This window comes from Coffea arabica, chromosome 5c, assembly GCF_036785885.1.
Source record: "Coffea arabica cultivar ET-39 chromosome 5c, Coffea Arabica ET-39 HiFi, whole genome shotgun sequence".
Lineage (NCBI taxonomy): Eukaryota > Viridiplantae > Streptophyta > Magnoliopsida > Gentianales > Rubiaceae > Coffea > Coffea arabica.
This window is the reverse complement of record NC_092319.1, coordinates 45358555-45385878: the sequence shown is the minus strand read 5'-3', so window position 1 is coordinate 45385878 and position 27324 is coordinate 45358555. Positions and strand designations below refer to the sequence as shown.

General features: G+C 37.7%; 4 protein-coding genes across 4 annotated transcripts; all 4 read left to right on the top strand.

Annotated features, from left to right (window-relative positions):
- Nucleotides 1-5948: 5948 nt before the first annotated feature.
- On the top strand, nucleotides 5949-8458 carry LOC113691023 (uncharacterized). The gene is made up of 2 exons (XM_027209191.2): nucleotides 5949-6575; nucleotides 7818-8458. Exons 1-2 carry the CDS (start codon nucleotides 6310-6312, stop codon nucleotides 8245-8247), a joined length of 696 nt encoding a protein of 231 aa, XP_027064992.1. The 5' UTR covers nucleotides 5949-6309; the 3' UTR covers nucleotides 8248-8458.
- Nucleotides 8459-10733: 2275 nt separating this feature from the next.
- Nucleotides 10734-13231, top strand: LOC113691017 (uncharacterized). The gene is made up of 2 exons (XM_027209183.2): nucleotides 10734-10930; nucleotides 12802-13231. Exons 1-2 carry the CDS (start codon nucleotides 10734-10736, stop codon nucleotides 13229-13231), a joined length of 627 nt encoding a protein of 208 aa, XP_027064984.2.
- A 2486-nt stretch (nucleotides 13232-15717) lies between these two features.
- On the top strand, nucleotides 15718-18215 carry LOC140007382 (uncharacterized). Its single transcript, XM_072050135.1, has 2 exons — nucleotides 15718-15914; nucleotides 17786-18215. Exons 1-2 carry the CDS (start codon nucleotides 15718-15720, stop codon nucleotides 18213-18215), a joined length of 627 nt encoding a protein of 208 aa, XP_071906236.1.
- A 5392-nt stretch (nucleotides 18216-23607) lies between these two features.
- Nucleotides 23608-25177, top strand: LOC113690187 (2-oxoglutarate-dependent dioxygenase DAO-like). The gene is made up of 3 exons (XM_027208011.2): nucleotides 23608-24042; nucleotides 24137-24458; nucleotides 24732-25177. Exons 1-3 carry the CDS (start codon nucleotides 23711-23713, stop codon nucleotides 24990-24992), a joined length of 915 nt encoding a protein of 304 aa, XP_027063812.1. The 5' UTR covers nucleotides 23608-23710; the 3' UTR covers nucleotides 24993-25177.
- The last annotated feature ends 2147 nt before the right edge of the window (nucleotides 25178-27324 follow it).

Here is a 27324-nt window from a genome sequence, read left to right as displayed (position 1 = left end):
GCTGGTCCTTGGACTTCAAATTTTACAATCTTCAATTAAGAGGGAAAAAAGGAAATGAATATTGTGTGAGAAAAAAGTAAGAAACAAAAAAAAAAAAAAAAAGGAGGATTGTGTTGCAAATGTACAGAAAGGCCTATTAGGGAGAAAAGGTACGGTAGGCCTCTTGTATTTCTACGAAGAAGGGAATTGAAAGTGTTAAGAGGCAGGCAAAGCTTCTACAGTTATTCCGTACAACCTAGAGCAAAAACACCAGAATGAGGTCACTTAATACAGAACTGTTCGTCTTGTAACGACAACACCTTGAGGAAGACCAGAAGAAATATTAAAGGTAATAATATCATATGTTGTATTTGATTCAAATAATTGCTCGCAAGTTTAATCCAACATTTTACTTGAATTGCGGATCACATCCCGTGGGAAGTGGGAAGCACTAAATCTCCCCCTACGATGGAATTACTTGATAAGATTGACCTTGAGATTCTATTAAAAATTTACGCTACCGCACCACTGAAACAATAAATAAATAAAAAGGGAATTAGTCGAGGCCTTCTTCAAAAGCTAGCGTTAAAGAAGAAAAGATTGGGAAGTTTTCATATCAAGTCCAAATGGGAATTATGATTCAAGATATATGTAGCTAGGATATATACCTTGCTTGTTGGGTTAAATAATTACCATTTAGAAGATATCGTTTGGCAATGTAACATGTTTTTTCTAACAACTTAAATGGCTAAATCGTGTTTATCAATTTTGTGATTTAAAACCGACTTATTGCTACATCCACCAATTTCATGTCATAAAGAGTAAGGTTTTTCGTGACTTGCATTAATCGGACACGTTACGAAATTGCAAATTTCTAAAGAAAAATTGCTACTTTTTCGTGAGTACATTTTTCAACCACCTTTTTATCTTACATATATCAAATCAAATCGTTACGGTGTAATTTTCTACAAAAAAAAGTCCAGGAAAATGCAATCCAAACACAATCTTTTTTAACCACCGTCATTCTTTGAAATCGACCTTCTGTGCGGTAGTTATTTCCATCACGATGACAGGTACTTCTCCTCACCACAGGATTTGGGAAAACTTCATATGCATTGACCATTAAAGATTTGGGAATGTGCAATTTGCTCTTGTCAGAGTACACATTTCAAATTCAACCGAGGTACTAATTAAAATGTGAAACAAATTATTGACAAGCCTCCAAATGTTACACAGGAGAATGTAATTGATCGATTTAATTATGTGCTTTAATATTAAGTCTTATTTTCTCACTAGAAGCATATATACAAATCCTATCCAAAACCCTTCACTACGGAAGAAAACATATCCAAAATACTTTTTGGAAAAAAAAAAAACACGAAGAAAGAAATGTATCCGTATAAATAATTAACACTATGACGAAAACGGAAAAGCTAAAGCAAAACATTTCTTCAACGAGGATAATAATTATTTGGACCTTAGCCACCGCCGCCACATCCGCCCCCACCGCATCCGCCGCCTCCGCATCCGCCCCCGCCGCATCCGCAGCCGCCACAGCCACTGCCGCCGCCACCACCACAGCAGCAACCTTGGCTAGCAGCACCACCATCAGTTGCTACACCGCCACAGGCGCCACCGCCACTCGTTTTATTATCACGGGCACGTTGTTCTTCTTCAACGTTGCTTACTGCGGCAGCTGTAGCAACCGTAGCAGCAGCTACGGCAGCACCAGCACCCGCACCGGCCAAGATGGCCATATTTCCATCCCTCTTGCCGCTGCGAGCAGCCCTTTGATCAACAGCATAGGCCGGCCGTGGAAGGGAAATATCGGGTTTGGTTGGTGTTTCAGTTGTCTTACTTCTTCGCCGGCTTCCTATAAACGGACACAGACAGCAGCCCGTCATGTTCTTAATTTTCTCGACCTCAGCTAACTATGTAATAATGGCTAACATTAGCATGTTGATAGATCATATTGCAGAGGAATCCTTAATCCTAGTACATGATGGCTTCGGACATTTTCTAGGGGTTAAATGGTCCCAAAAAAAAAATGAAGAAGATGAAGAATTCCTGATGCAAAGCTCTGCTCTCCAAGACTTCAAGAGATATTTGTCTATTATCTAAATTCAGCAACTAATACCTTCCAATTTCGCACATATGATCGGTGCAAGCAGCTCAATTTTATTTTATTTTTTTTTAATAAGACGACTTCGTCGAAGGTCAAACAATAGTTTCCTATGAATTGAAGGCAATGAAGGGGCCACCAGTTGGGATATTTCCAATTTTCCATTCAGCAATAATTGCTCATTGCTATCCTGTCCTATTCATCGTCAGCTTCTTGGTTGAAAATTTTCGGTTGAAAACCAAAAATAAAATTCACGATTTTGAAAAACACACTAACAAACTATTTCACAACTCATTGTTGGTACAAACCGTGTAACAATTGTCAATCATAGACAATAAATCAAGCATCCAGAGTTATTTTCTGCTTGGAGCACTTCAGACTTGTCAGTCCTGAAGGAACGAAAGAAAGCCCATAATCTTATAACGTTCGTTTTCGTTTGGTTTCAAAATAAAATTTTCAAAATAAAATTTTCAAATATAATGTTATACTAATACATAAATAAAAATAACATAAAAAATATTTCATCCATACAGTATATTAAATATTTAAAAAAAAATTTATAGTAAAATTTTTGTTTATATATGTTATTATAATAAAATATTTCAAAAAATAGCTAATTTTTTTTTTCGACTCAAAGCAATTGACTTTTGCCGAATGAAATAACCTAATCCCAGAGATAATACCAAAAACCGGCAACTCTTGGTACAACCCCAGGGACTTATCTACCCAACTAACCCAACCCCCCGACCCGATATGGGATAAACTACTCTAGGTGTTCCCAACCTAAGCTAAGAACCCCGGCACATGAACTAAACATGCTAATACTAACGAGCAGTTTGTCTTTTTTCGACTCAAAGCAATTGACTTTTGTCGAAAAAATAGCTAATTCAAACAGGGCGATTTTTGACTTTTTTTTTTTTTCTTTTCTGGATAGTACCAAAGAACGTTAAAAGGGTTTCTGATGCAATACATATATTACTAAGTATAACAATTATACTTTAGCAAAGTTGAGCTACCATCCTTTCTGCTTACGAAAATCTATCCTATTCTTTTTTTTCTTTTGAACCTATGATCCAGATTGAGCATTAACACGGTCCACGGGTCAAAGACTCGGCGTCGATCCCCTAGCCTGCGGCGGGGCATCAGATTGCTTCCCATTGAAGCCAATTCAATCGTATTTGGGTGCAGTTCTAACTAAGTAAAAAAAACATATATATATATTTAAGATTTTTACATCAAGGCTGAATAAGTAGTTTTTTTTTTTCTTTTTTTCCTCCTGTCTCTTTGCAAAAGGCAATACATTCACTTTTGTTGGAATGAAAAAAAAAATTTTTTTGTTTTTTAAAAAAAAAATGAAGAAAAGAACAGGATGCATGCAACACCAAGCTGGAGGTAATGGAAATTAATTTACTTCACTTCAATTTGTATCCTTTTCTTTCTAAAGAGAAAAGCTGTCCATCCCCAGTAGTTTTAAAGGAAAATGTCACAGATCTAGAAAGGTTATGAAACTAAAAAGAAAACCTACACCGTAAATCTCAGAAATCAGAATTCTTAAGAACAGATAATTCGATACAATACGAATGTGAAGCTTTAATTTTCTGCTAACAAATAACCAATCATCGACAAATTAATTCAATCAGTAGTTAACAAATACATTACATATCATAAACTGGATCCAGAAAGGGGAAGAAAAAAGACCCGAGGATAAGACTGACAAATTCCAGAGTCCAAACTCTAAACTCAACCTCCACCACCATCATTTCCTCCTCCGCCGCCGCCGCCATCTGCACTTATGCCATCCAAAGCAGCCACCGCCGCAAGCGCAGCAGCACCAGCCATAATGACGGTTCCACCATCTCCCGCGCCATTACCACCACCACCACCAGTGGTCACAGTTGCACCATTTCCGCCATCTTGATAAGCTCGAAAAGAGGAATTGGAAGCTCTTTTTCTGGGATCAATGGTGGGAATCGCGTTTCCTCTCTTCTTATTGCTCTCTTTGCAATACCGGTTGACAAGCATCACCAAACCGATGAAAATAATGCAAATTGGTATTACAGTAACATATGCTGGCATTTTTGAGAGTTAGCCACTAAAGTTTTTGAAGTAAAAATTCCTCAATATATCGACAAGCCACTGAATTTATATTAATTAATTTAGGTACATGGATAAAGTTTTCCATGGCCATTACACAATGACCCCGGTTGAGATCGTTGACTTTTTTTTTTTGTGGTTTAGAAGGTGCATTTTTAATATTTTTCTTAAAATATCAAAGCAACTTGGCAGAAAGTAGTGGTACGTAACAAGTATCTGATGATTGATTAATAATGGCCATGTGCCACCTTAGTCATTCCAACCAAAAGGGGCCGTGGCAGTATTTCCAAAATGAATTCCAGGTGTTCATATTTTGAAAAAATAATATTAATTAAGAAAAGTATGTAAATGCAAAATGTGATAATAATTATGGATAATGTGTGAAGTTATGTGTGATAATAATGTTAAAAAAATCTAAATAAGAAAGGAAAATAATTAAAAGATAAAAAATTTTCTAATGAGTGTCCAATAGGCGAGCGTGAGTGAGAGTTTTACTGAAGAAATTCAAGCTCTCGTTCATACTAATTTCTGCAGGAAGAATTTGACCTGAAAAATTGTTGTTACCTGCCCTTAAGATCTTAAGCCTTCTCAATCTGCCAATGGATGATGGAATTATTCCAGTAAGATTGTTACTGTAAACCACAAGCCCCTCAATTGAAGTAATATTTCCAATTCCCTCTTGGACTTCTCCAAAATTATCTTTCTGAAATGGATAAATTAAGCTTGCTGAAGGGGGTTATTTTGTAAATTAAGCTTGTGTGGAATGTCATGATTCGACCACTTTAGATGGGAGGCTGTCACTAGGTGAGTCCTTAGTGGAAGACCTGGAATATTTAGCACCTTAATCTTATTTTCACGTCCTGTATTAGGTAACAGCATCATATTCTAGTGGTCTCGAATACATCTTCAACATGGAACTATGAAAACACAGTCCCGCAGCGGCCAGAGCTAAAGGAGCATGTATTGCAACTAGCAGTGACAATCAAATTACTGCCATGCAGTGAACGGTACTTAGTGAATAAACCAATCAAGAAGTTTCTTCCATCTGTCAAACTTTATCTTACCCCGGCTTGGAAACTAGGCCACAAGCCCACATTCAAACTCATGAATCAGTAACTTCGATTCGTTTATGCAGCAAATATGCAGGAGTACTCTTATTTGGTCTATGCCCAATCAGTTACCCAATTGAATCATAGTCTGTATTCATCAATGGAGCTGACGTTGGCAGGAGGCTTGCTGGAAGTCCACTTCAACGGATCTCATTTGGCCCAATCCCAAATCACTATGATGAATTATGGTGGAACTTCTTCTTATTATCCCCTCTCGCGCAGCAATTTGGGGGTGCAGAGATTCAAGCTACACGAGCTCATATGTCGAGTTTGAACTCCAAATTCTTGTACTCAAAAACCTGACGAGAAATTAATTGAGTTGATATATACACACATATATATATATATATATTATTGTGAAATATCAATTATATATATTTTTTTAAATTATATCTAAAATATTAATTTTTATTAAATGAGTTCAATTAGATTCGAATAGGTTCAATTGAACTTGATTAGATTTCATTAGGCCTAATTAAACTCAGGCTCGACTTTCTAAAACCTGGAGCTCAGTTACTTTAGCTTGAATGGAGCTCGAGTAGTCCACTTGAGTCAAATGTATCCCTACACTCACGTTTCAAGCCAATATCGATTGGGCACCATTAATTTTCTATCGCGTTTCAAGCCAATATCAGTTCTGCACCATTAAGTTTCTATCAGGAACGGGGCCTGCAGCTTTCTCAATTCATCATCGTCTTCTTCCTCATTATTCCACTACGAACTAAAATCTTAAACATGACTTACGTTTCTTATCCTTATCAATCTTTTGTCTATTTCGCCAATGGCACATACAGAACAATATTCTTCACAGATTCTGATAATGCTTCAGCCACGTGTCAGCACTTGCACCTCTTAATCAAACACACGACCAATGCAAAATCCCAGAATCAGCTTCTGTAACTTCGTCTGTTCTCACTGAAAATCTAGTACTACCCCTTTATTAATTTGTTCGCTACCCCATTATTTGCTTAAACCAAGACAACCTATCACACTGGAGTAGTAGGCATGGCTAGTTTTCTTGATCTATTCAAGGTCTCATTTCTATGGAGTCTCCTCTCAATTGGATCAAATTTGGGCACCTTGAAAGGAAGTTCAAGTGGGCATGTTGGTGTGTTTCCTCCTACATGCAATCGGATAGAGTGTCCGAGTTTTGATGTGATTCATTCGGGAAATGGGTTCGAAATTCGACGGTACAATTCGCCTGTGTGGATGTCAACCTCTCCCATTGATGATATTTCGTTTGTGGGTGCGACTAGAACTGGTTTCTTGCAGTAAGTTTGCTGTATTCTGGTATCATTTTCCTATCTTGGATGTTTCCATTTCCATTTCATCAAATCGCTAGAGTTTCTCACTTATTTGCGAAATTTTGCTTATGTCTCCTTAATGATAGCAATACTATAATTTTTTCCCTTGTCACAGTTTAGATTTCGTCGTCTGTTCCCCATTTTTGTCACTCTGGTTAAGTAGAACGACCATTTCGCAACTTCACAGAGTCTTTCTTATTCTTCTTATAAAAATTAAGCCTTTGTCTGGCTGATATTTGTTTAGTTTATATCAGGATACTATCACATTTAGTATTCTCTAGCTCAAATTATGATTAGTATCATTTCATAGCTCTCCATCTTTTGTCCTAAAAAATTGTAATGATCCTAAGTAAGAACGTTGACACGGTTTGATTGAAAAGGTATTTGGGAATTCTTCTCTATTGACAAATGATAGTCTCCTCAAGTCTGTACTCCTTATGCCCTTCAATGAATCAAAAGAATGGAGATATATTGCAACAACCATATTCTCTTTGGTGTTTTTTTTTTTCGCCTTTGGAGTACTAAATCAGTTTAGAGTTTTCTGTTTAAGAACCTAAATGTTAAAGGGGGAAAAATAATCTGTTTAAGTTAGCCAAAGGGAAATTTTTGGCCACAAGTTCATAGTAAAGCAAAGATTGAACTAAAATTAATGATTTAAGCAGTCTAAAAGCTACCCAGGGTTGTTACTTCTTAGAACTGACAGCATTAGCTTATCAGTTTGCAACTGCTACTCTAATTGTAAACAATAAGGTGAGTCTGCATAATTCACTGGGCATATCCATCTTCCCCTGCCAATTCATGATATTTCAAAGCAAACAAGGGATTATGATTCATAAGTTTTATTGCGATCATGTAGTAGTTAAACATCTAGTTTAGTTCGAGGCATGTTGAAGAACCTTTCGGGGGCTTGACATACCACAAATCCTCTTCAAAGATAGGGGTTCCTTCATGTGTGGCCCTTGGTTTTTGGACATTGTTCAAACCTGTTGGAGGTATAGTGCTTATTCAGGTTAAGTAGGAAAGTCTTTGTGGTCACTGAGACATTAATTTTGTTTGCTGATTCATCCTAAATCTGAAATGTTACAGATCTATTGGTGTTTGAATATTTGTGATCCTCCCCCATGTTATCACTAGAAATTCCCTACCTAGAGTTGGTGATTTTGTTAAATACAGGTCCATGGTAAACCTTCTTCCCTTCCAAACTTGCAGGCTATTTGACTACATTCAAGGCAAGAATGAATATCAGCAGCAAATAGAAATGACAGGTCCAGTGATTACAGAAGTCAAACCTAGTGATGGACCATTCTGTGCATCATCTTTTGTGGTGAGTTTCTTTGTTCCAAAGGAGAACCAAGCTAACACGCCGCCTGCTAAAGGGCTCCATGTGCAAAGATGGGGGCAAACCCATGTAGCAGTAAGGCAGTTCAGCGGATTTGTGGCTGATGAAGATGTTGGTAAGGAAGCTGCATCCTTGTATAACAGCATTGCTGGAACCATTTGGTCAGATGCCATTGACAAAAGCCATGCAGGAGAGAACACAACTTTGTATATTGTCGCACAATACAACTCTCCTTTCGAGTTTGAGAACCGAGTAAATGAGATTTGGCTGACATTTGACATGAATGAAGATGAGATTTAAGAAAGTAAAGTTTCGTGACCTCTTGAACCTGGAGACGTAATTCAAGAATAGCTGGATTGCATCTAATTTGGTGTTGAATTATTCAACATCTATTTAACTCTCTTTCTAGTAATAGCTACCATATTCGTAATAATGCTGTAACTAGATCCTACTGAACTTTAAGTGTGTGCTATGTGCTATCGGAATAAGTTTGTCCTGTTTTCGCAATGAAGTTGAGGTGCCTATGAGAGTATATGAAATGGACTCGGCATATTTACATGAGACTTGACAGAGCAAATACCTTCCCAATCCTTCCATACCAGCTAGTTTTGTCCCAACAACTATAAAGCCAAAAACCCGCCAGCCTGCATTCATTATTTTGCCACTCTACATAATTAGAGTTGGCTTTCGGTGGTCTGGGGCATCTAAATTGACTCAAGAGCAGGAATAACTTTCCTTAGAGCACAAACATCAGCAGACGAAAATTCGGTATAAGTTGCATCAGGAAGAAGAAAGAGTAGCATTCTCTGGCACATCACCCATCATGGACAAGAAGAAAGATTTGACTCGGTTACTTTTCAACCAAAGATACAAAATGGAATTGGAATCCTTACGTCGAAGTTGCAGAAAAACTACTCAGGCAGCTTAAAAGTCTCGCCCCTGGCATCGGAACATGAGAAGAGTTTTCAACCTGAAATGAAACATACGTTCAGAACTAAACGAAACGATGAAGAGGTCCCTTCTCCTTAAATTCTGACCAATGTTGTGAACTGTTAAACAAGAATATTCAATCAACCCATACAATAGAAGGCATCAAATTTTGCAATCTTGTACCGCAGTATAGGCAATTTTAATAACTCTTTCTATAATGATTAGCTAGAATTTCTTTTCCTATGTTGTAGCTGGTGCCAAATTGTTATTTGACTGACGTTGTAAATACTTCAGTATTTTGTTTCAATCCTACTCAAAATCCTATTAAGTACCGAACAGCAAGAAAGAAATGATAAATTCATTTACACTCTTGGATGGATAGTTATATGGATTTCGACATTAATTGGATCGATAATGGTGAAAAATTCTAACCTAGTATTATGCTCCACCAAGTTTGGGATATCTTTAATCTTATTGACTCGGATTCTAACAAAATTTTCAATAGATGAAACCTTGTCTAGGAAACAAGATTGAAGCCCCAAGAGACAGACATTTTGGATTAAAGTACCAGAAGTTGTGAATTTAGTCTAATTTTATGTTTGTTATTTCCCACCGAATGTGGTTATTTGTAATTTATGCTAGTAATTATCCCACAAAATGTAAGTAATTTATAATTGATAAATTGTTATATTAATTCCATACTTATGAATTACATATAATCTTATGAAAAAAACGATTGCAATACAAAGAAATGAAGAGGCATCAACGTTCCTTTGTCCTCCATTAGAGTACTTTGCACTTTAAGAAAACGCGAGCTACTCGATGATCTAGTCCCACTCAGGAACAGGGCATACTTTTCCCTTGTATTTCAAAACATTTGACAAACTGTTTAGATTCCCATTTTTCATTTTTTTGAACAAGTTTTTCATATACAATACTATAGTAACATGTGATGGAGCCAATCCACCACGGCCACGCGTTAGTTCGGGCAAGTTGACATATCAGCTCGGTCGGATTAGCTTGGACAGGGTGGTAGTCAGTTCGCGTAGGGTCACTGCCACTCCTACCGGATGGGCTTGATGGGCCGCACCCCCCGAACTCTTCGGAGTCACCCAATGGAGCCCTAAGAGGAATCCCTCTCTAATAAGACTCCGTTTCCTATAAGAAAACTACTACCCTGAAACCTATAAATATACCCCCATAAAGCAAAGTAAGGTACGCCAGTAAAAGTACTATATACTATTACTCTGAAAAAGCTCTCACTGACTTGATCGTCGGAATTGCACCGGAGAACCAGTCTCGCCGTTCACTTCTCTTTGCAGGGCAGTTCGCACACCTCGCTTACGCGCCAGTCTACTCCTCTGCAGTTCGCTCAACCCGCCGCAACTCAGTTCAGATCACGTTCTCGGCAGTCGCATCAATTGGCGCCGTCTGTGAGAACCGTAATTCTTCTCTTGTGAAAATATGTCGAAAATTATATCTTAGAGGAACGTTGACGGATTCAAGGGGAACGAGCGGAATGACCCCTAAAATCCCTGTCAAGACCCAACTCCGAAGGATGAGGGCCCGGAGTTCTCGCGTATCCCGTCCGAACAGCTGGTACAAACTGTGGCGGACAACATGCCTACTTTCGAAGCCATCATGAACTATCTCAAAGGGCAGACCGGAGACCATTAGGACCAGGAGCCCAAGGCGTGAAAAACGGGTGGAATTAAACAATCAGAATCTCGAACGGGAAACCCCAACCCCCGGCAAAAGCGGGCAAGGAAGGAGTTCAAGCATGAACAGATCGAAATTCTGGAACCCTCTCACAGGAACTCCAGAACAGAACACCCTGAACGCTTCCGGGGGTTCCCATGGAGGAAGTCCTCTCCAAAGAGAAACGACACGAGTACCAGATACAGGACGAACTGGATCTTTTGCTAGATCTGGAGGCAGACAAATATACTGCCTCCCCCTTTGTGCCAAACATTGAGGACTACCCGCTGCTCGCTAAACTCAAAATGCTGACCATGAAATCCTATGATGCAACCACGGATCCAGAGAATCACCTGTTCGCATTCTTGACATAAATCGCCTACAAACAACTATCGATGCGATCAGATGCAAGACCTTCCCGATGTTCTTGGAACAAAGAGCGCGTCAGTGGTTCCAGAAACTACCTTCAAGGTCAATTCGCTCTTTTGATCAGCTCGGGCGCCTGTTCGCAACTCAGTTCGTTTCGTCGCGAGCTTTCTCCAAAGTACAAAATCACTTTGGTCAAAAATCAATCAAAACAGTCAAAATCGGCTGAACCAATTATCGGATTCAACTGGTTGACCCAATTCTCAAACTTTTATTTCTTATTTTTCTCGAATATAATTTGAGTTATTTAAATTGTAATATTTTCATTTATTAATGGCAGTATGAAAACGCCACCCACTTAGTGTAAATACCAAAATCACTCACTTTTCTGAATGATCTCTAATTCAAAATATTTCATTCCTATCATCTTATCAATTTAGTATTAGTGATTCCAACTTACATTAATTTGTTTTAATTTAATTTTTCAAATAATTTTGAAAAATGGACATATTTTAATCATGAATTTACATTTTTATATATAATTATTAGGTGTATATTTGATTACAAGTCTATTATTTTTGGAACATTTTGTATGATTGGCCGAATATAACCAAGAATTTAATTTCAATATTTCTGAAACTTATAAAAATATAAAAAAATTATGACATCATGCTAACGTCAATGAATTTTTGCGAATGGTCTGATCGATCCGACCAATTGACTCCTAATCCAGTAATTTAGTTGAGTCACTATCCAATCCAAGTTTAACAACATTGCTCTCCCCTCCCCCTCCTTGAGCTGTCGTGGACACATGTAAGGGAGTATTTACTTTTTTGAATTCACTTTAATAAGGAAGTATTTTAAATTCAAAAGGTACACACGTAAATTCATCTAATACCAATTTAGATGGACATAATGATTAACTTGGACTTTCAAAATTTTACTCTAATATTGGTCAAATATCAATTACTAAGTTTACCATATATTTAATCTGGATCGAGATATAATTTCACCTAATATTGCGACAAAGGGAGTAATACGAGTGTTTTGTCGCGTAAGAGTGCACCTGACGGGCTTTTTACAAATACGTACAAGTTAAAAAATCGAATTTCGACCAAATGAAATTGGCTACTGTAATTCGGCTTTTTGACCTGGAAAACCTTCAAACTGGATTCAGATGTCTTCACCAAAGTTGTAGATCTATCTCTTATCTTCAAATTGGTTTAAGAATCATCTCAATCCGATTATTGTAACTCAAGTTATAGCCAAAATATGAAAATGTGTCAAAACTGTCAAAATACACAAAATCCAAGTAAAAAATGATAAAAACCTTATTTAATTACTTAAAAGCATTTTTTACCATTTATAGCCAAAATGATTCATTTTCTTCCAATAATATACCCAAAGTGACTAAAAATAATATAAAAAGTCATATAATTATTACATAAATTAGTCACTTATCAGTACCAATAAAGGCTGCATCTACCACCCACAAACCACCCCGTTGAATATGCCTACCTCTTAGATTGCTTGTTTATCAGGCCGGTTTATCTGTTAACTCTCGTGCTTAGTCTAATTAAGTGTGTGTGTGTGTGTGTGTGTTTATTTCTGTGTCCGGAAAAAAAGAATATGCCTGCCTCTTTATTGTACAAAGGTTTCAGTTGCTTATTTATTAGCCTGCTTGTTAGTCAAGCACTTTTGACCATTTTGCTGCATATACCACCCACGAACCACCCGGTTGAATATGCCTGCCTCTTTATTGTACAAAAGTTTCAGTTGCTTATTTATTAGCCTGCTTGTTAGTTAAGCACTTTTTGACCATTTTGCTGCTATAAATGTTTTTAGTGCTCCATTTTGCAGGCTATTTGACTACATTCAAGGCAAGAATGAATATCAGCAGCAAATAGAAATGACAGGTCCAGTGATTACAGAAGTCAAACCTAGTGATGGACCATTCTGTGCATCATCTTTTGTGGTGAGTTTCTTTGTTCCAAAGGAGAACCAAGCTAACACGCCGCCTGCTAAAGGGCTCCATGTGCAAAGATGGGGGCAAACCCATGTAGCAGTAAGGCAGTTCAGCGGATTTGTGGCTGATGAAGATGTTGGTAAGGAAGCTGCATCCTTGTATAACAGCATTGCTGGAACCATTTGGTCAGATGCCATTGACAAAAGCCATGCAGGAGAGAACACAACTTTGTATATTGTCGCACAATACAACTCTCCTTTCGAGTTTGAGAACCGAGTAAATGAGATTTGGCTGACATTTGACATGAATGAAGATGAGATTTAAGAAAGTAAAGTTTCGTGACCTCTTGAACCTGGAGACGTAATTCAAGAATAGCTGGATTGCATCTAATTTGGTGTTGAATTATTCAACATCTATTTAACTCTCTTTCTAGTAATAGCTACCATATTCGTAATAATGCTGTAACTAGATCCTACTGAACTTTAAGTGTGTGCTATGTGCTATCGGAATAAGTTTGTCCTGTTTTCGCAATGAAGTTGAGGTGCCTATGAGAGTATATGAAATGGACTCGGCATATTTACATGAGACTTGACAGAGCAAATACCTTCCCAATCCTTCCATACCAGCTAGTTTTGTCCCAACAACTATAAAGCCAAAAACCCGCCAGCCTGCATTCATTATTTTGCCACTCTACATAATTAGAGTTGGCTTTCGGTGGTCTGGGGCATCTAAATTGACTCAAGAGCAGGAATAACTTTCCTTAGAGCACAAACATCAGCAGACGAAAATTCGGTATAAGTTGCATCAGGAAGAAGAAAGAGTAGCATTCTCTGGCACATCACCCATCATGGACAAGAAGAAAGATTTGACTCGGTTACTTTTCAACCAAAGATACAAAATGGAATTGGAATCCTTACGTCGAAGTTGCAGAAAAACTACTCAGGCAGCTTAAAAGTCTCGCCCCTGGCATCGGAACATGAGAAGAGTTTTCAACCTGAAATGAAACATACGTTCAGAACTAAACGAAACGATGAAGAGGTCCCTTCTCCTTAAATTCTGACCAATGTTGTGAACTGTTAAACAAGAATATTCAATCAACCCATACAATAGAAGGCATCAAATTTTGCAATCTTGTACCGCAGTATAGGCAATTTTAATAACTCTTTCTATAATGATTAGCTAGAATTTCTTTTCCTATGTTGTAGCTGGTGCCAAATTGTTATTTGACTGACGTTGTAAATACTTCAGTATTTTGTTTCAATCCTACTCAAAATCCTATTAAGTACCGAACAGCAAGAAAGAAATGATAAATTCATTTACACTCTTGGATGGATAGTTATATGGATTTCGACATTAATTGGATCGATAATGGTGAAAAATTCTAACCTAGTATTATGCTCCACCAAGTTTGGGATATCTTTAATCTTATTGACTCGGATTCTAACAAAATTTTCAATAGATGAAACCTTGTCTAGGAAACAAGATTGAAGCCCCAAGAGACAGACATTTTGGATTAAAGTACCAGAAGTTGTGAATTTAGTCTAATTTTATGTTTGTTATTTCCCACCGAATGTGGTTATTTGTAATTTATGCTAGTAATTATCCCACAAAATGTAAGTAATTTATAATTGATAAATTGTTATATTAATTCCATACTTATGAATTACATATAATCTTATGAAAAAAACGATTGCAATACAAAGAAATGAAGAGGCATCAACGTTCCTTTGTCCTCCATTAGAGTACTTTGCACTTTAAGAAAACGCGAGCTACTCGATGATCTAGTCCCACTCAGGAACAGGGCATACTTTTCCCTTGTATTTCAAAACATTTGACAAACTGTTTAGATTCCCATTTTTCATTTTTTTGAACAAGTTTTTCATATACAATACTATAGTAACATGTGATGGAGCCAATCCACCACGGCCACGCGTTAGTTCGGGCAAGTTGACATATCAGCTCGGTCGGATTAGCTTGGACAGGGTGGTAGTCAGTTCGCGTAGGGTCACTGCCACTCCTACCGGATGGGCTTGATGGGCCGCACCCCCCGAACTCTTCGGAGTCACCCAATGGAGCCCTAAGAGGAATCCCTCTCTAATAAGACTCCGTTTCCTATAAGAAAACTACTACCCTGAAACCTATAAATATACCCCCATAAAGCAAAGTAAGGTACGCCAGTAAAAGTACTATATACTATTACTCTGAAAAAGCTCTCACTGACTTGATCGTCGGAATTGCACCGGAGAACCAGTCTCGCCGTTCACTTCTCTTTGCAGGGCAGTTCGCACACCTCGCTTACGCGCCAGTCTACTCCTCTGCAGTTCGCTCAACCCGCCGCAACTCAGTTCAGATCACGTTCTCGGCAGTCGCATCAATTGGCGCCGTCTGTGAGAACCGTAATTCTTCTCTTGTGAAAATATGTCGAAAATTATATCTTAGAGGAACGTTGACGGATTCAAGGGGAACGAGCGGAATGACCCCTAAAATCCCTGTCAAGACCCAACTCCGAAGGATGAGGGCCCGGAGTTCTCGCGTATCCCGTCCGAACAGCTGGTACAAACTGTGGCGGACAACATGCCTACTTTCGAAGCCATCATGAACTATCTCAAAGGGCAGACCGGAGACCATTAGGACCAGGAGCCCAAGGCGTGAAAAACGGGTGGAATTAAACAATCAGAATCTCGAACGGGAAACCCCAACCCCCGGCAAAAGCGGGCAAGGAAGGAGTTCAAGCATGAACAGATCGAAATTCTGGAACCCTCTCACAGGAACTCCAGAACAGAACACCCTGAACGCTTCCGGGGGTTCCCATGGAGGAAGTCCTCTCCAAAGAGAAACGACACGAGTACCAGATACAGGACGAACTGGATCTTTTGCTAGATCTGGAGGCAGACAAATATACTGCCTCCCCCTTTGTGCCAAACATTGAGGACTACCCGCTGCTCGCTAAACTCAAAATGCTGACCATGAAATCCTATGATGCAACCACGGATCCAGAGAATCACCTGTTCGCATTCTTGACATAAATCGCCTACAAACAACTATCGATGCGATCAGATGCAAGACCTTCCCGATGTTCTTGGAACAAAGAGCGCGTCAGTGGTTCCAGAAACTACCTTCAAGGTCAATTCGCTCTTTTGATCAGCTCGGGCGCCTGTTCGCAACTCAGTTCGTTTCGTCGCGAGCTTTCTCCAAAGTACAAAATCACTTTGGTCAAAAATCAATCAAAACAGTCAAAATCGGCTGAACCAATTATCGGATTCAACTGGTTGACCCAATTCTCAAACTTTTATTTCTTATTTTTCTCGAATATAATTTGAGTTATTTAAATTGTAATATTTTCATTTATTAATGGCAGTATGAAAACGCCACCCACTTAGTGTAAATACCAAAATCACTCACTTTTCTGAATGATCTCTAATTCAAAATATTTCATTCCTATCATCTTATCAATTTAGTATTAGTGATTCCAACTTACATTAATTTGTTTTAATTTAATTTTTCAAATAATTTTGAAAAATGGACATATTTTAATCATGAATTTACATTTTTATATATAATTATTAGGTGTATATTTGATTACAAGTCTATTATTTTTGGAACATTTTGTATGATTGGCCGAATATAACCAAGAATTTAATTTCAATATTTCTGAAACTTATAAAAATATAAAAAAATTATGACATCATGCTAACGTCAATGAATTTTTGCGAATGGTCTGATCGATCCGACCAATTGACTCCTAATCCAGTAATTTAGTTGAGTCACTATCCAATCCAAGTTTAACAACATTGCTCTCCCCTCCCCCTCCTTGAGCTGTCGTGGACACATGTAAGGGAGTATTTACTTTTTTGAATTCACTTTAATAAGGAAGTATTTTAAATTCAAAAGGTACACACGTAAATTCATCTAATACCAATTTAGATGGACATAATGATTAACTTGGACTTTCAAAATTTTACTCTAATATTGGTCAAATATCAATTACTAAGTTTACCATATATTTAATCTGGATCGAGATATAATTTCACCTAATATTGCGACAAAGGGAGTAATACGAGTGTTTTGTCGCGTAAGAGTGCACCTGACGGGCTTTTTACAAATACGTACAAGTTAAAAAATCGAATTTCGACCAAATGAAATTGGCTACTGTAATTCGGCTTTTTGACCTGGAAAACCTTCAAACTGGATTCAGATGTCTTCACCAAAGTTGTAGATCTATCTCTTATCTTCAAATTGGTTTAAGAATCATCTCAATCCGATTATTGTAACTCAAGTTATAGCCAAAATATGAAAATGTGTCAAAACTGTCAAAATACACAAAATCCAAGTAAAAAATGATAAAAACCTTATTTAATTACTTAAAAGCATTTTTTACCATTTATAGCCAAAATGATTCATTTTCTTCCAATAATATACCCAAAGTGACTAAAAATAATATAAAAAGTCATATAATTATTACATAAATTAGTCACTTATCAGTACCAATAAAGGCTGCATCTACCACCCACAAACCACCCCGTTGAATATGCCTACCTCTTAGATTGCTTGTTTATCAGGCCGGTTTATCTGTTAACTCTCGTGCTTAGTCTAATTAAGTGTGTGTGTGTGTGTGTGTGTTTATTTCTGTGTCCGGAAAAAAAGAATATGCCTGCCTCTTTATTGTACAAAGGTTTCAGTTGCTTATTTATTAGCCTGCTTGTTAGTCAAGCACTTTTGACCATTTTGCTGCATATACCACCCACGAACCACCCGGTTGAATATGCCTGCCTCTTTATTGTACAAAAGTTTCAGTTGCTTATTTATTAGCCTGCTTGTTAGTTAAGCACTTTTTGACCATTTTGCTGCTATAAATGTTTTTAGTGCTCCATTTTGCAGGCTATTTGACTACATTCAAGGCAAGAATGAATATCAGCAGCAAATAGAAATGACAGGTCCAGTGATTACAGAAGTCAAACCTAGTGATGGACCATTCTGTGCATCATCTTTTGTGGTGAGTTTCTTTGTTCCAAAGGAGAACCAAGCTAACACGCCGCCTGCTAAAGGGCTCCATGTGCAAAGATGGGGGCAAACCCATGTAGCAGTAAGGCAGTTCAGCGGATTTGTGGCTGATGAAGATGTTGGTAAGGAAGCTGCATCCTTGTATAACAGCATTGCTGGAACCATTTGGTCAGATGCCATTGACAAAAGCCATGCAGGAGAGAACACAACTTTGTATATTGTCGCACAATACAACTCTCCTTTCGAGTTTGAGAACCGAGTAAATGAGATTTGGCTGACATTTGACATGAATGAAGATGAGATTTAAGAAAGTAAAGTTTCGTGACCTCTTGAACCTGGAGACGTAATTCAAGAATAGCTGGATTGCATCTAATTTGGTGTTGAATTATTCAACATCTATTTAACTCTCTTTCTAGTAATAGCTACCATATTCGTAATAATGCTGTAACTAGATCCTACTGAACTTTAAGTGTGTGCTATGTGCTATCGGAATAAGTTTGTCCTGTTTTCGCAATGAAGTTGAGGTGCCTATGAGAGTATATGAAATGGACTCGGCATATTTACATGAGACTTGACAGAGCAAATACCTTCCCAATCCTTCCATACCAGCTAGTTTTGTCCCAACAACTATAAAGCCAAAAACCCGCCAGCCTGCATTCATTATTTTGCCACTCTACATAATTAGAGTTGGCTTTCGGTGGTCTGGGGCATCTAAATTGACTCAAGAGCAGGAATAACTTTCCTTAGAGCACAAACATCAGCAGACGAAAATTCGGTATAAGTTGCATCAGGAAGAAGAAAGAGTAGCATTCTCTGGCACATCACCCATCATGGACAAGAAGAAAGATTTGACTCGGTTACTTTTCAACCAAAGATACAAAATGGAATTGGAATCCTTACGTCGAAGTTGCAGAAAAACTACTCAGGCAGCTTAAAAGTCTCGCCCCTGGCATCGGAACATGAGAAGAGTTTTCAACCTGAAATGAAACATACGTTCAGAACTAAACGAAACGATGAAGAGGTCCCTTCTCCTTAAATTCTGACCAATGTTGTGAACTGTTAAACAAGAATATTCAATCAACCCATACAATAGAAGGCATCAAATTTTGCAATCTTGTACCGCAGTATAGGCAATTTTAATAACTCTTTCTATAATGATTAGCTAGAATTTCTTTTCCTATGTTGTAGCTGGTGCCAAATTGTTATTTGACTGACGTTGTAAATACTTCAGTATTTTGTTTCAATCCTACTCAAAATCCTATTAAGTACCGAACAGCAAGAAAGAAATGATAAATTCATTTACACTCTTGGATGGATAGTTATATGGATTTCGACATTAATTGGATCGATAATGGTGAAAAATTCTAACCTAGTATTATGCTCCACCAAGTTTGGGATATCTTTAATCTTATTGACTCGGATTCTAACAAAATTTTCAATAGATGAAACCTTGTCTAGGAAACAAGATTGAAGCCCCAAGAGACAGACATTTTGGATTAAAGTACCAGAAGTTGTGAATTTAGTCTAATTTTATGTTTGTTATTTCCCACCGAATGTGGTTATTTGTAATTTATGCTAGTAATTATCCCACAAAATGTAAGTAATTTATAATTGATAAATTGTTATATTAATTCCATACTTATGAATTACATATAATCTTATGAAAAAAACGATTGCAATACAAAGAAATGAAGAGGCATCAACGTTCCTTTGTCCTCCATTAGAGTACTTTGCACTTTAAGAAAACGCGAGCTACTCGATGATCTAGTCCCACTCAGGAACAGGGCATACTTTTCCCTTGTATTTCAAAACATTTGACAAACTGTTTAGATTCCCATTTTTCATTTTTTTGAACAAGTTTTTCATATACAATACTATAGTAACATGTGATGGAGCCAATCCACCACGGCCACGCGTTAGTTCGGGCAAGTTGACATATCAGCTCGGTCGGATTAGCTTGGACAGGGTGGTAGTCAGTTCGCGTAGGGTCACTGCCACTCCTACCGGATGGGCTTGATGGGCCGCACCCCCCGAACTCTTCGGAGTCACCCAATGGAGCCCTAAGAGGAATCCCTCTCTAATAAGACTCCGTTTCCTATAAGAAAACTACTACCCTGAAACCTATAAATATACCCCCATAAAGCAAAGTAAGGTACGCCAGTAAAAGTACTATATACTATTACTCTGAAAAAGCTCTCACTGACTTGATCGTCGGAATTGCACCGGAGAACCAGTCTCGCCGTTCACTTCTCTTTGCAGGGCAGTTCGCACACCTCGCTTACGCGCCAGTCTACTCCTCTGCAGTTCGCTCAACCCGCCGCAACTCAGTTCAGATCACGTTCTCGGCAGTCGCATCAATTGGCGCCGTCTGTGAGAACCGTAATTCTTCTCTTGTGAAAATATGTCGAAAATTATATCTTAGAGGAACGTTGACGGATTCAAGGGGAACGAGCGGAATGACCCCTAAAATCCCTGTCAAGACCCAACTCCGAAGGATGAGGGCCCGGAGTTCTCGCGTATCCCGTCCGAACAGCTGGTACAAACTGTGGCGGACAACATGCCTACTTTCGAAGCCATCATGAACTATCTCAAAGGGCAGACCGGAGACCATTAGGACCAGGAGCCCAAGGCGTGAAAAACGGGTGGAATTAAACAATCAGAATCTCGAACGGGAAACCCCAACCCCCGGCAAAAGCGGGCAAGGAAGGAGTTCAAGCATGAACAGATCGAAATTCTGGAACCCTCTCACAGGAACTCCAGAACAGAACACCCTGAACGCTTCCGGGGGTTCCCATGGAGGAAGTCCTCTCCAAAGAGAAACGACACGAGTACCAGATACAGGACGAACTGGATCTTTTGCTAGATCTGGAGGCAGACAAATATACTGCCTCCCCCTTTGTGCCAAACATTGAGGACTACCCGCTGCTCGCTAAACTCAAAATGCTGACCATGAAATCCTATGATGCAACCACGGATCCAGAGAATCACCTGTTCGCATTCTTGACATAAATCGCCTACAAACAACTATCGATGCGATCAGATGCAAGACCTTCCCGATGTTCTTGGAACAAAGAGCGCGTCAGTGGTTCCAGAAACTACCTTCAAGGTCAATTCGCTCTTTTGATCAGCTCGGGCGCCTGTTCGCAACTCAGTTCGTTTCGTCGCGAGCTTTCTCCAAAGTACAAAATCACTTTGGTCAAAAATCAATCAAAACAGTCAAAATCGGCTGAACCAATTATCGGATTCAACTGGTTGACCCAATTCTCAAACTTTTATTTCTTATTTTTCTCGAATATAATTTGAGTTATTTAAATTGTAATATTTTCATTTATTAATGGCAGTATGAAAACGCCACCCACTTAGTGTAAATACCAAAATCACTCACTTTTCTGAATGATCTCTAATTCAAAATATTTCATTCCTATCATCTTATCAATTTAGTATTAGTGATTCCAACTTACATTAATTTGTTTTAATTTAATTTTTCAAATAATTTTGAAAAATGGACATATTTTAATCATGAATTTACATTTTTATATATAATTATTAGGTGTATATTTGATTACAAGTCTATTATTTTTGGAACATTTTGTATGATTGGCCGAATATAACCAAGAATTTAATTTCAATATTTCTGAAACTTATAAAAATATAAAAAAATTATGACATCATGCTAACGTCAATGAATTTTTGCGAATGGTCTGATCGATCCGACCAATTGACTCCTAATCCAGTAATTTAGTTGAGTCACTATCCAATCCAAGTTTAACAACATTGCTCTCCCCTCCCCCTCCTTGAGCTGTCGTGGACACATGTAAGGGAGTATTTACTTTTTTGAATTCACTTTAATAAGGAAGTATTTTAAATTCAAAAGGTACACACGTAAATTCATCTAATACCAATTTAGATGGACATAATGATTAACTTGGACTTTCAAAATTTTACTCTAATATTGGTCAAATATCAATTACTAAGTTTACCATATATTTAATCTGGATCGAGATATAATTTCACCTAATATTGCGACAAAGGGAGTAATACGAGTGTTTTGTCGCGTAAGAGTGCACCTGACGGGCTTTTTACAAATACGTACAAGTTAAAAAATCGAATTTCGACCAAATGAAATTGGCTACTGTAATTCGGCTTTTTGACCTGGAAAACCTTCAAACTGGATTCAGATGTCTTCACCAAAGTTGTAGATCTATCTCTTATCTTCAAATTGGTTTAAGAATCATCTCAATCCGATTATTGTAACTCAAGTTATAGCCAAAATATGAAAATGTGTCAAAACTGTCAAAATACACAAAATCCAAGTAAAAAATGATAAAAACCTTATTTAATTACTTAAAAGCATTTTTTACCATTTATAGCCAAAATGATTCATTTTCTTCCAATAATATACCCAAAGTGACTAAAAATAATATAAAAAGTCATATAATTATTACATAAATTAGTCACTTATCAGTACCAATAAAGGCTGCATCTACCACCCACAAACCACCCCGTTGAATATGCCTACCTCTTAGATTGCTTGTTTATCAGGCCGGTTTATCTGTTAACTCTCGTGCTTAGTCTAATTAAGTGTGTGTGTGTGTGTGTGTGTTTATTTCTGTGTCCGGAAAAAAAGAATATGCCTGCCTCTTTATTGTACAAAGGTTTCAGTTGCTTATTTATTAGCCTGCTTGTTAGTCAAGCACTTTTGACCATTTTGCTGCATATACCACCCACGAACCACCCGGTTGAATATGCCTGCCTCTTTATTGTACAAAAGTTTCAGTTGCTTATTTATTAGCCTGCTTGTTAGTTAAGCACTTTTTGACCATTTTGCTGCTATAAATGTTTTTAGTGCTCCAATTAGTGATTAAACGAGAGCTGAAAGGAAAACGATGGTTACGTACCTTCGCGTCAGATATTGAACCAATGAAGATCGAAATTACCAACCCTTCTAGAATTCAATTGAAATCTACACGGTTGCCAAATTAACACGGAAATTTAGGATCTCATTACTAACAAGAGAATCCAACTTGTTCACGGCTCCTTCTTCTAGAACTGCTATGTTCACAATTTCTCATGGACAGTGACCCCTGTTCGGAAAGGGATTTCCCACCAAAAAAATTTCTACGTAAATATATTTTTTAATTATTTTTTTATTTTACATATATTAAATCACTACAGCATGATTTTTACAAAAACTTCATAAAATTACAATCCAAACACGAGTTTGTTAGATCCATTTCCAAAATTGGCTGATTTTCATCCTGCATGTCATGAGGCGTAACACATATTGCAGGCATCAAAATTAGACTGGAAAGGCAAGAATGTTTTCTTGCTTCAACTTTCCTTTCAGTGAATGGTGTGGGGTGCTATTCTGACCATACGGGGGCCATCATCATCTGCTGCTCATTTTCAGATATATGTTTCTGTGATCAAATAGCTGACATATTTTGGTAGAAATCTACAGCTTATTGCTCAATTGAGGATAAAAGTTTTCCAGAAACAAGTTCAAAATTGACCAATATAATCCAAGTCAAGGACAACAAACAAAAATCGACCGAGAGACGCGTCCAAAAAACCAAAAATGAAAAAAAAGAAAAAAATGAAGAAACCTCCAAGAAGTCCGATTGATGTGACTATTTAACGTTGTAATCCCAACAACTCAAAAGCCTTAAACCACTATATATGAAAGGACTGCGTGGCATTGAGGAGTAACACACTCTTAGATTTGATTCAAGCAATCTCAGAGAGAGCAGAGAAGAAAAAAGAGAGAGTGTAATTTTAAGAGAAATATCCACAAGATCAGAGATGGAAACTAAAGGTGTCCCACTAATTGACATGCAAGACCCTCATGGTCTACCGGAGAAACTAGTGAAAGCATGTGAAGAATGGGGTTGCTTTAGGGTAGTGAACCATGGAATTCCATCGACAGTCTTGTCAGAAATGAAAGTTGTTTGCCGCTCGCTCTTGGATCTTCCATTCAAAATCAAGCAAGGAGACTCTCCTCCTGGGCCTGGCCAGAGATACACGCCACCAAACATGGCAAGTCCATATTTCGAGGGACTGAATATCTATGACATGGCCTCCCCGGGGGCTGTCGATGATTTTTGTACTCAAGTTCATGCTTCTCCACATCAAAGGTGAATTTTCTCGTCCCAAAGTAGAAATGCACAAAGGGTTCTCTTAACTAAGATCATGTGTATACAACTGCTCAAAAATTCGGCTTTCTTGCAGGGAGATTATATTGAAGCACTCTCAAGCTCTGTTCGAGCTTGCGAAAGATCTTGGTGGAAAGATGACTGAAGGGTTGGGTTTGGGTGGACTAGAGGCATTCAAGGATTGGCCTTGCCAGTTCCAAATGAATAAGTACAATTATAACCCAGAAAGTGTTGGATCAACCGGTGCTGTAATGCATTCAGACGCTGGATTCATCACCATATTACAGGATGATGAATTGGTTAACGGTCTAGAGGTTGTGAACAAGTTTACTGGAGACTTAGTCTCCGTGGATCCCATACCAGGCACCCTTGTTATCAACATTGGAGATGTTGGCATGGTAATTATTAGCCTTACAAATTTCTTTTCTCTCAATATTATATCCATATCAACTAAAAATGCAAGTAACTTTTGCAGCCTTGAATCCATATTTAGGCAGCAGTACTTCGTAACTTCTGTGTATATAATTATACAATAAAAGTAACGGTTGAAGAAGTTTTATACGTTCATAACTTTCAAAGTTACAAACCTCTGCGATTGCATCTGGAATCCTATAATTGTATGTAACTTTGCTATTAGCCAATGAAGGGCTGATCAAAAGGCATGCATGCAGGTATGGAGCAATGGAAGATTTAACAACGTCAAGCATAGAGTACAATGCTATAAAGCAACTGTTCGTATCTCAATTGCATTGTTCGTGTTTGGACCGAGAGGTAAGAGGGTTGAAGCACCATCAGAGCTGGTGGATTCAGAGCATCCTCGTCTTTACAATCCATTTGATTTTGAGGCATATAGAAAGCTACGTCATTCCACCGGTTCACCCACAGGTGAAGCTCTCGAGTTGTTCCGAGCCGCCTTGCCAATTGATTCTTGACTTTCAGATGTGGGTTCAGAGAGAAGGGGCAGATTATGGGGGTTAATTATTCATTCTTAGCTATTGATGTTGATTGGCAGCCATTATATATCATTTCTTGTAATCGTTGTTCTCCTTTGCCCTTGGAGTCTAATTGGATCGCTTATGCATTATTGGATATATTAACGTAAAGTAAATTAAATGTGTGTCGTGTGAATTATGGTACTATTTTAACTCTTACGATTTTGCTGAAAAAATTTACTAACCAGTGCTCCAAAATTCGCCAACTAATCTACCAGTGATATTATTCGACTCTCTCGTGATTGTGCTTGTTAAATCATTACAAGTAGGGATTAAAATAGCTTCTTATCAAACTAATTAATTTCAGACGTCCGAACCAGGATGGTGCCTTGATCGAACATTTATCTGGATGGTACCTTGATCACGAAACTGCAGTTTGACAATAATCCCTGCTCACACTAAAAAAATTGCTCCAACAAATATGTAAATTCAAGAATATAGTTACAACTTGGAAGAAAAATCGAACAAACAAACATACCTCTCCAAGCAGCACCAGTCTGATAGCATGGAGCGCAACCACCGGTGTTTCGTATTAACAGCCCCCATTATTATAGCTACTAGCTCAAACATCTGGTCAGCAAATGCAACAGAAGAAGAAGAGTCCTGCGGTTACACACTTACACTTGGGGGATGGTTTCCAACAGATTCTTCAACTACAACATAATCACTGATTTTAATCATCCCACTCCTTGAGGGGTTCATCACTTGCTTGTGTGCGTGGAAGTTCAGAAGGGAGAAAAGTCTGCATTTACACTTCCAACATGGGTCCCTATGATTCTTGACTTCTCACGCATTCATAACCTCTTCTTGATCGTGCTTCAATTACTAAATTAATGGAAACTCCTGAAACTAAACACCATAAAAGACAATAAGTCACAAAATATTTTCCTATTCAATTTTACAAATTCTGTTAGATTTCCTCCTAAGGCGCGCACAGTCATTTTTGCACTTTATTCTCTAATGTTATTTTTTTTCTCAATTTATCCCCTAAACCGTTATTGAATTCTAAACTGGCTAGGGGAATTACTACATTTAATTATTAAGGGTATAAATATCTTTTTGATATTACCATTACACAACACGAGACTCAACTAACGATTTAGGGCATAAAATAAAGAAAAAAAATTTATATGTTAGGAGACAAAGTGCAAAAATAGATATACCTTAGGCGGAGTTTTTGTAATTAACCCTTTTCTTAATTGAAGTGTTTGCAACGTTGATCATAACAAATAAAATTGATGAATGGAATACTAAATACGTACAGATGTGAAGTTATCAACTCAATTTCCCTTTCCCTTGGGGAATCGCACTTTTTTTTTTTTTAAATCTAAAACTGCTTCAATAGTCAATTTTTCGAATCGAGCCTAGTAAGAAATTTATTTGGCCTTGTGCTCTCCGTAGTAGTTGGCAGCGTAGACCATTTGTTTCACATTGATGTGAAGATTTCCTAAGTAGAAAAGCGAAGCCATGAATTTTTGGCCTTTCACTTTTTACGTCTCAATTTATGACCTTTTGGGCTTCAACAATCGCGATCAGATTCAGATCCTAATTAAGGTGGTTTAACTAGAAATTAAATGCAAAACACGGTACATAGAAGACATTATTATTAGTTTCTTTTGCAAGAAACTAGATGGAGATAAAAAAGCTGAATTATCAAACCTTCTAGATTTGCAGTTAAATTGACTATAATGAACTTTTATTAATCGAAAAAAACAGGTATAAAGAAGATCATATGCATATTTAATCAGCATCCTTTTATCTTCCAGAAGATCATATGCTCCCAAATGCCCCATGCAATTAACTAATGAGGCATTAATTATAAATTGTACTCCCTCCCTTTTTTTTATAACTGACGTTTAAGGTTTTGCACACCAATTAAGAAAAGTTTTTCATTGTTTAAATCTGTACACTACTTTCCTTTTGTACCCTCATTAATTGTCCAATTCACTCATGTTTTCTCTCACTAAATGGTGCTGTTTTACTAGGCCAAAAGCAATGCAAACTAGAGTAGTAATTAAGAACCCTGTATTGGAAAAGAGAGATAAAAGGGTAAAATTGTGAAAAAAATAATTAATACTGTATAGGGATAATAAGATGACAGATAAAAGTACACTAGAGCAAATTTCTTAAACGTCAGTTATAAAAAAAAAAGGAAAGGAGTAGTAAGGTGCAGTCATTTTTGCACCTTTTCCCTCATTCCTAAATTATTAATGGGGTGCCAATTTTCTTTTCCAATATGGAGCACACCACTATTATTTTGATTGCCAGGAAA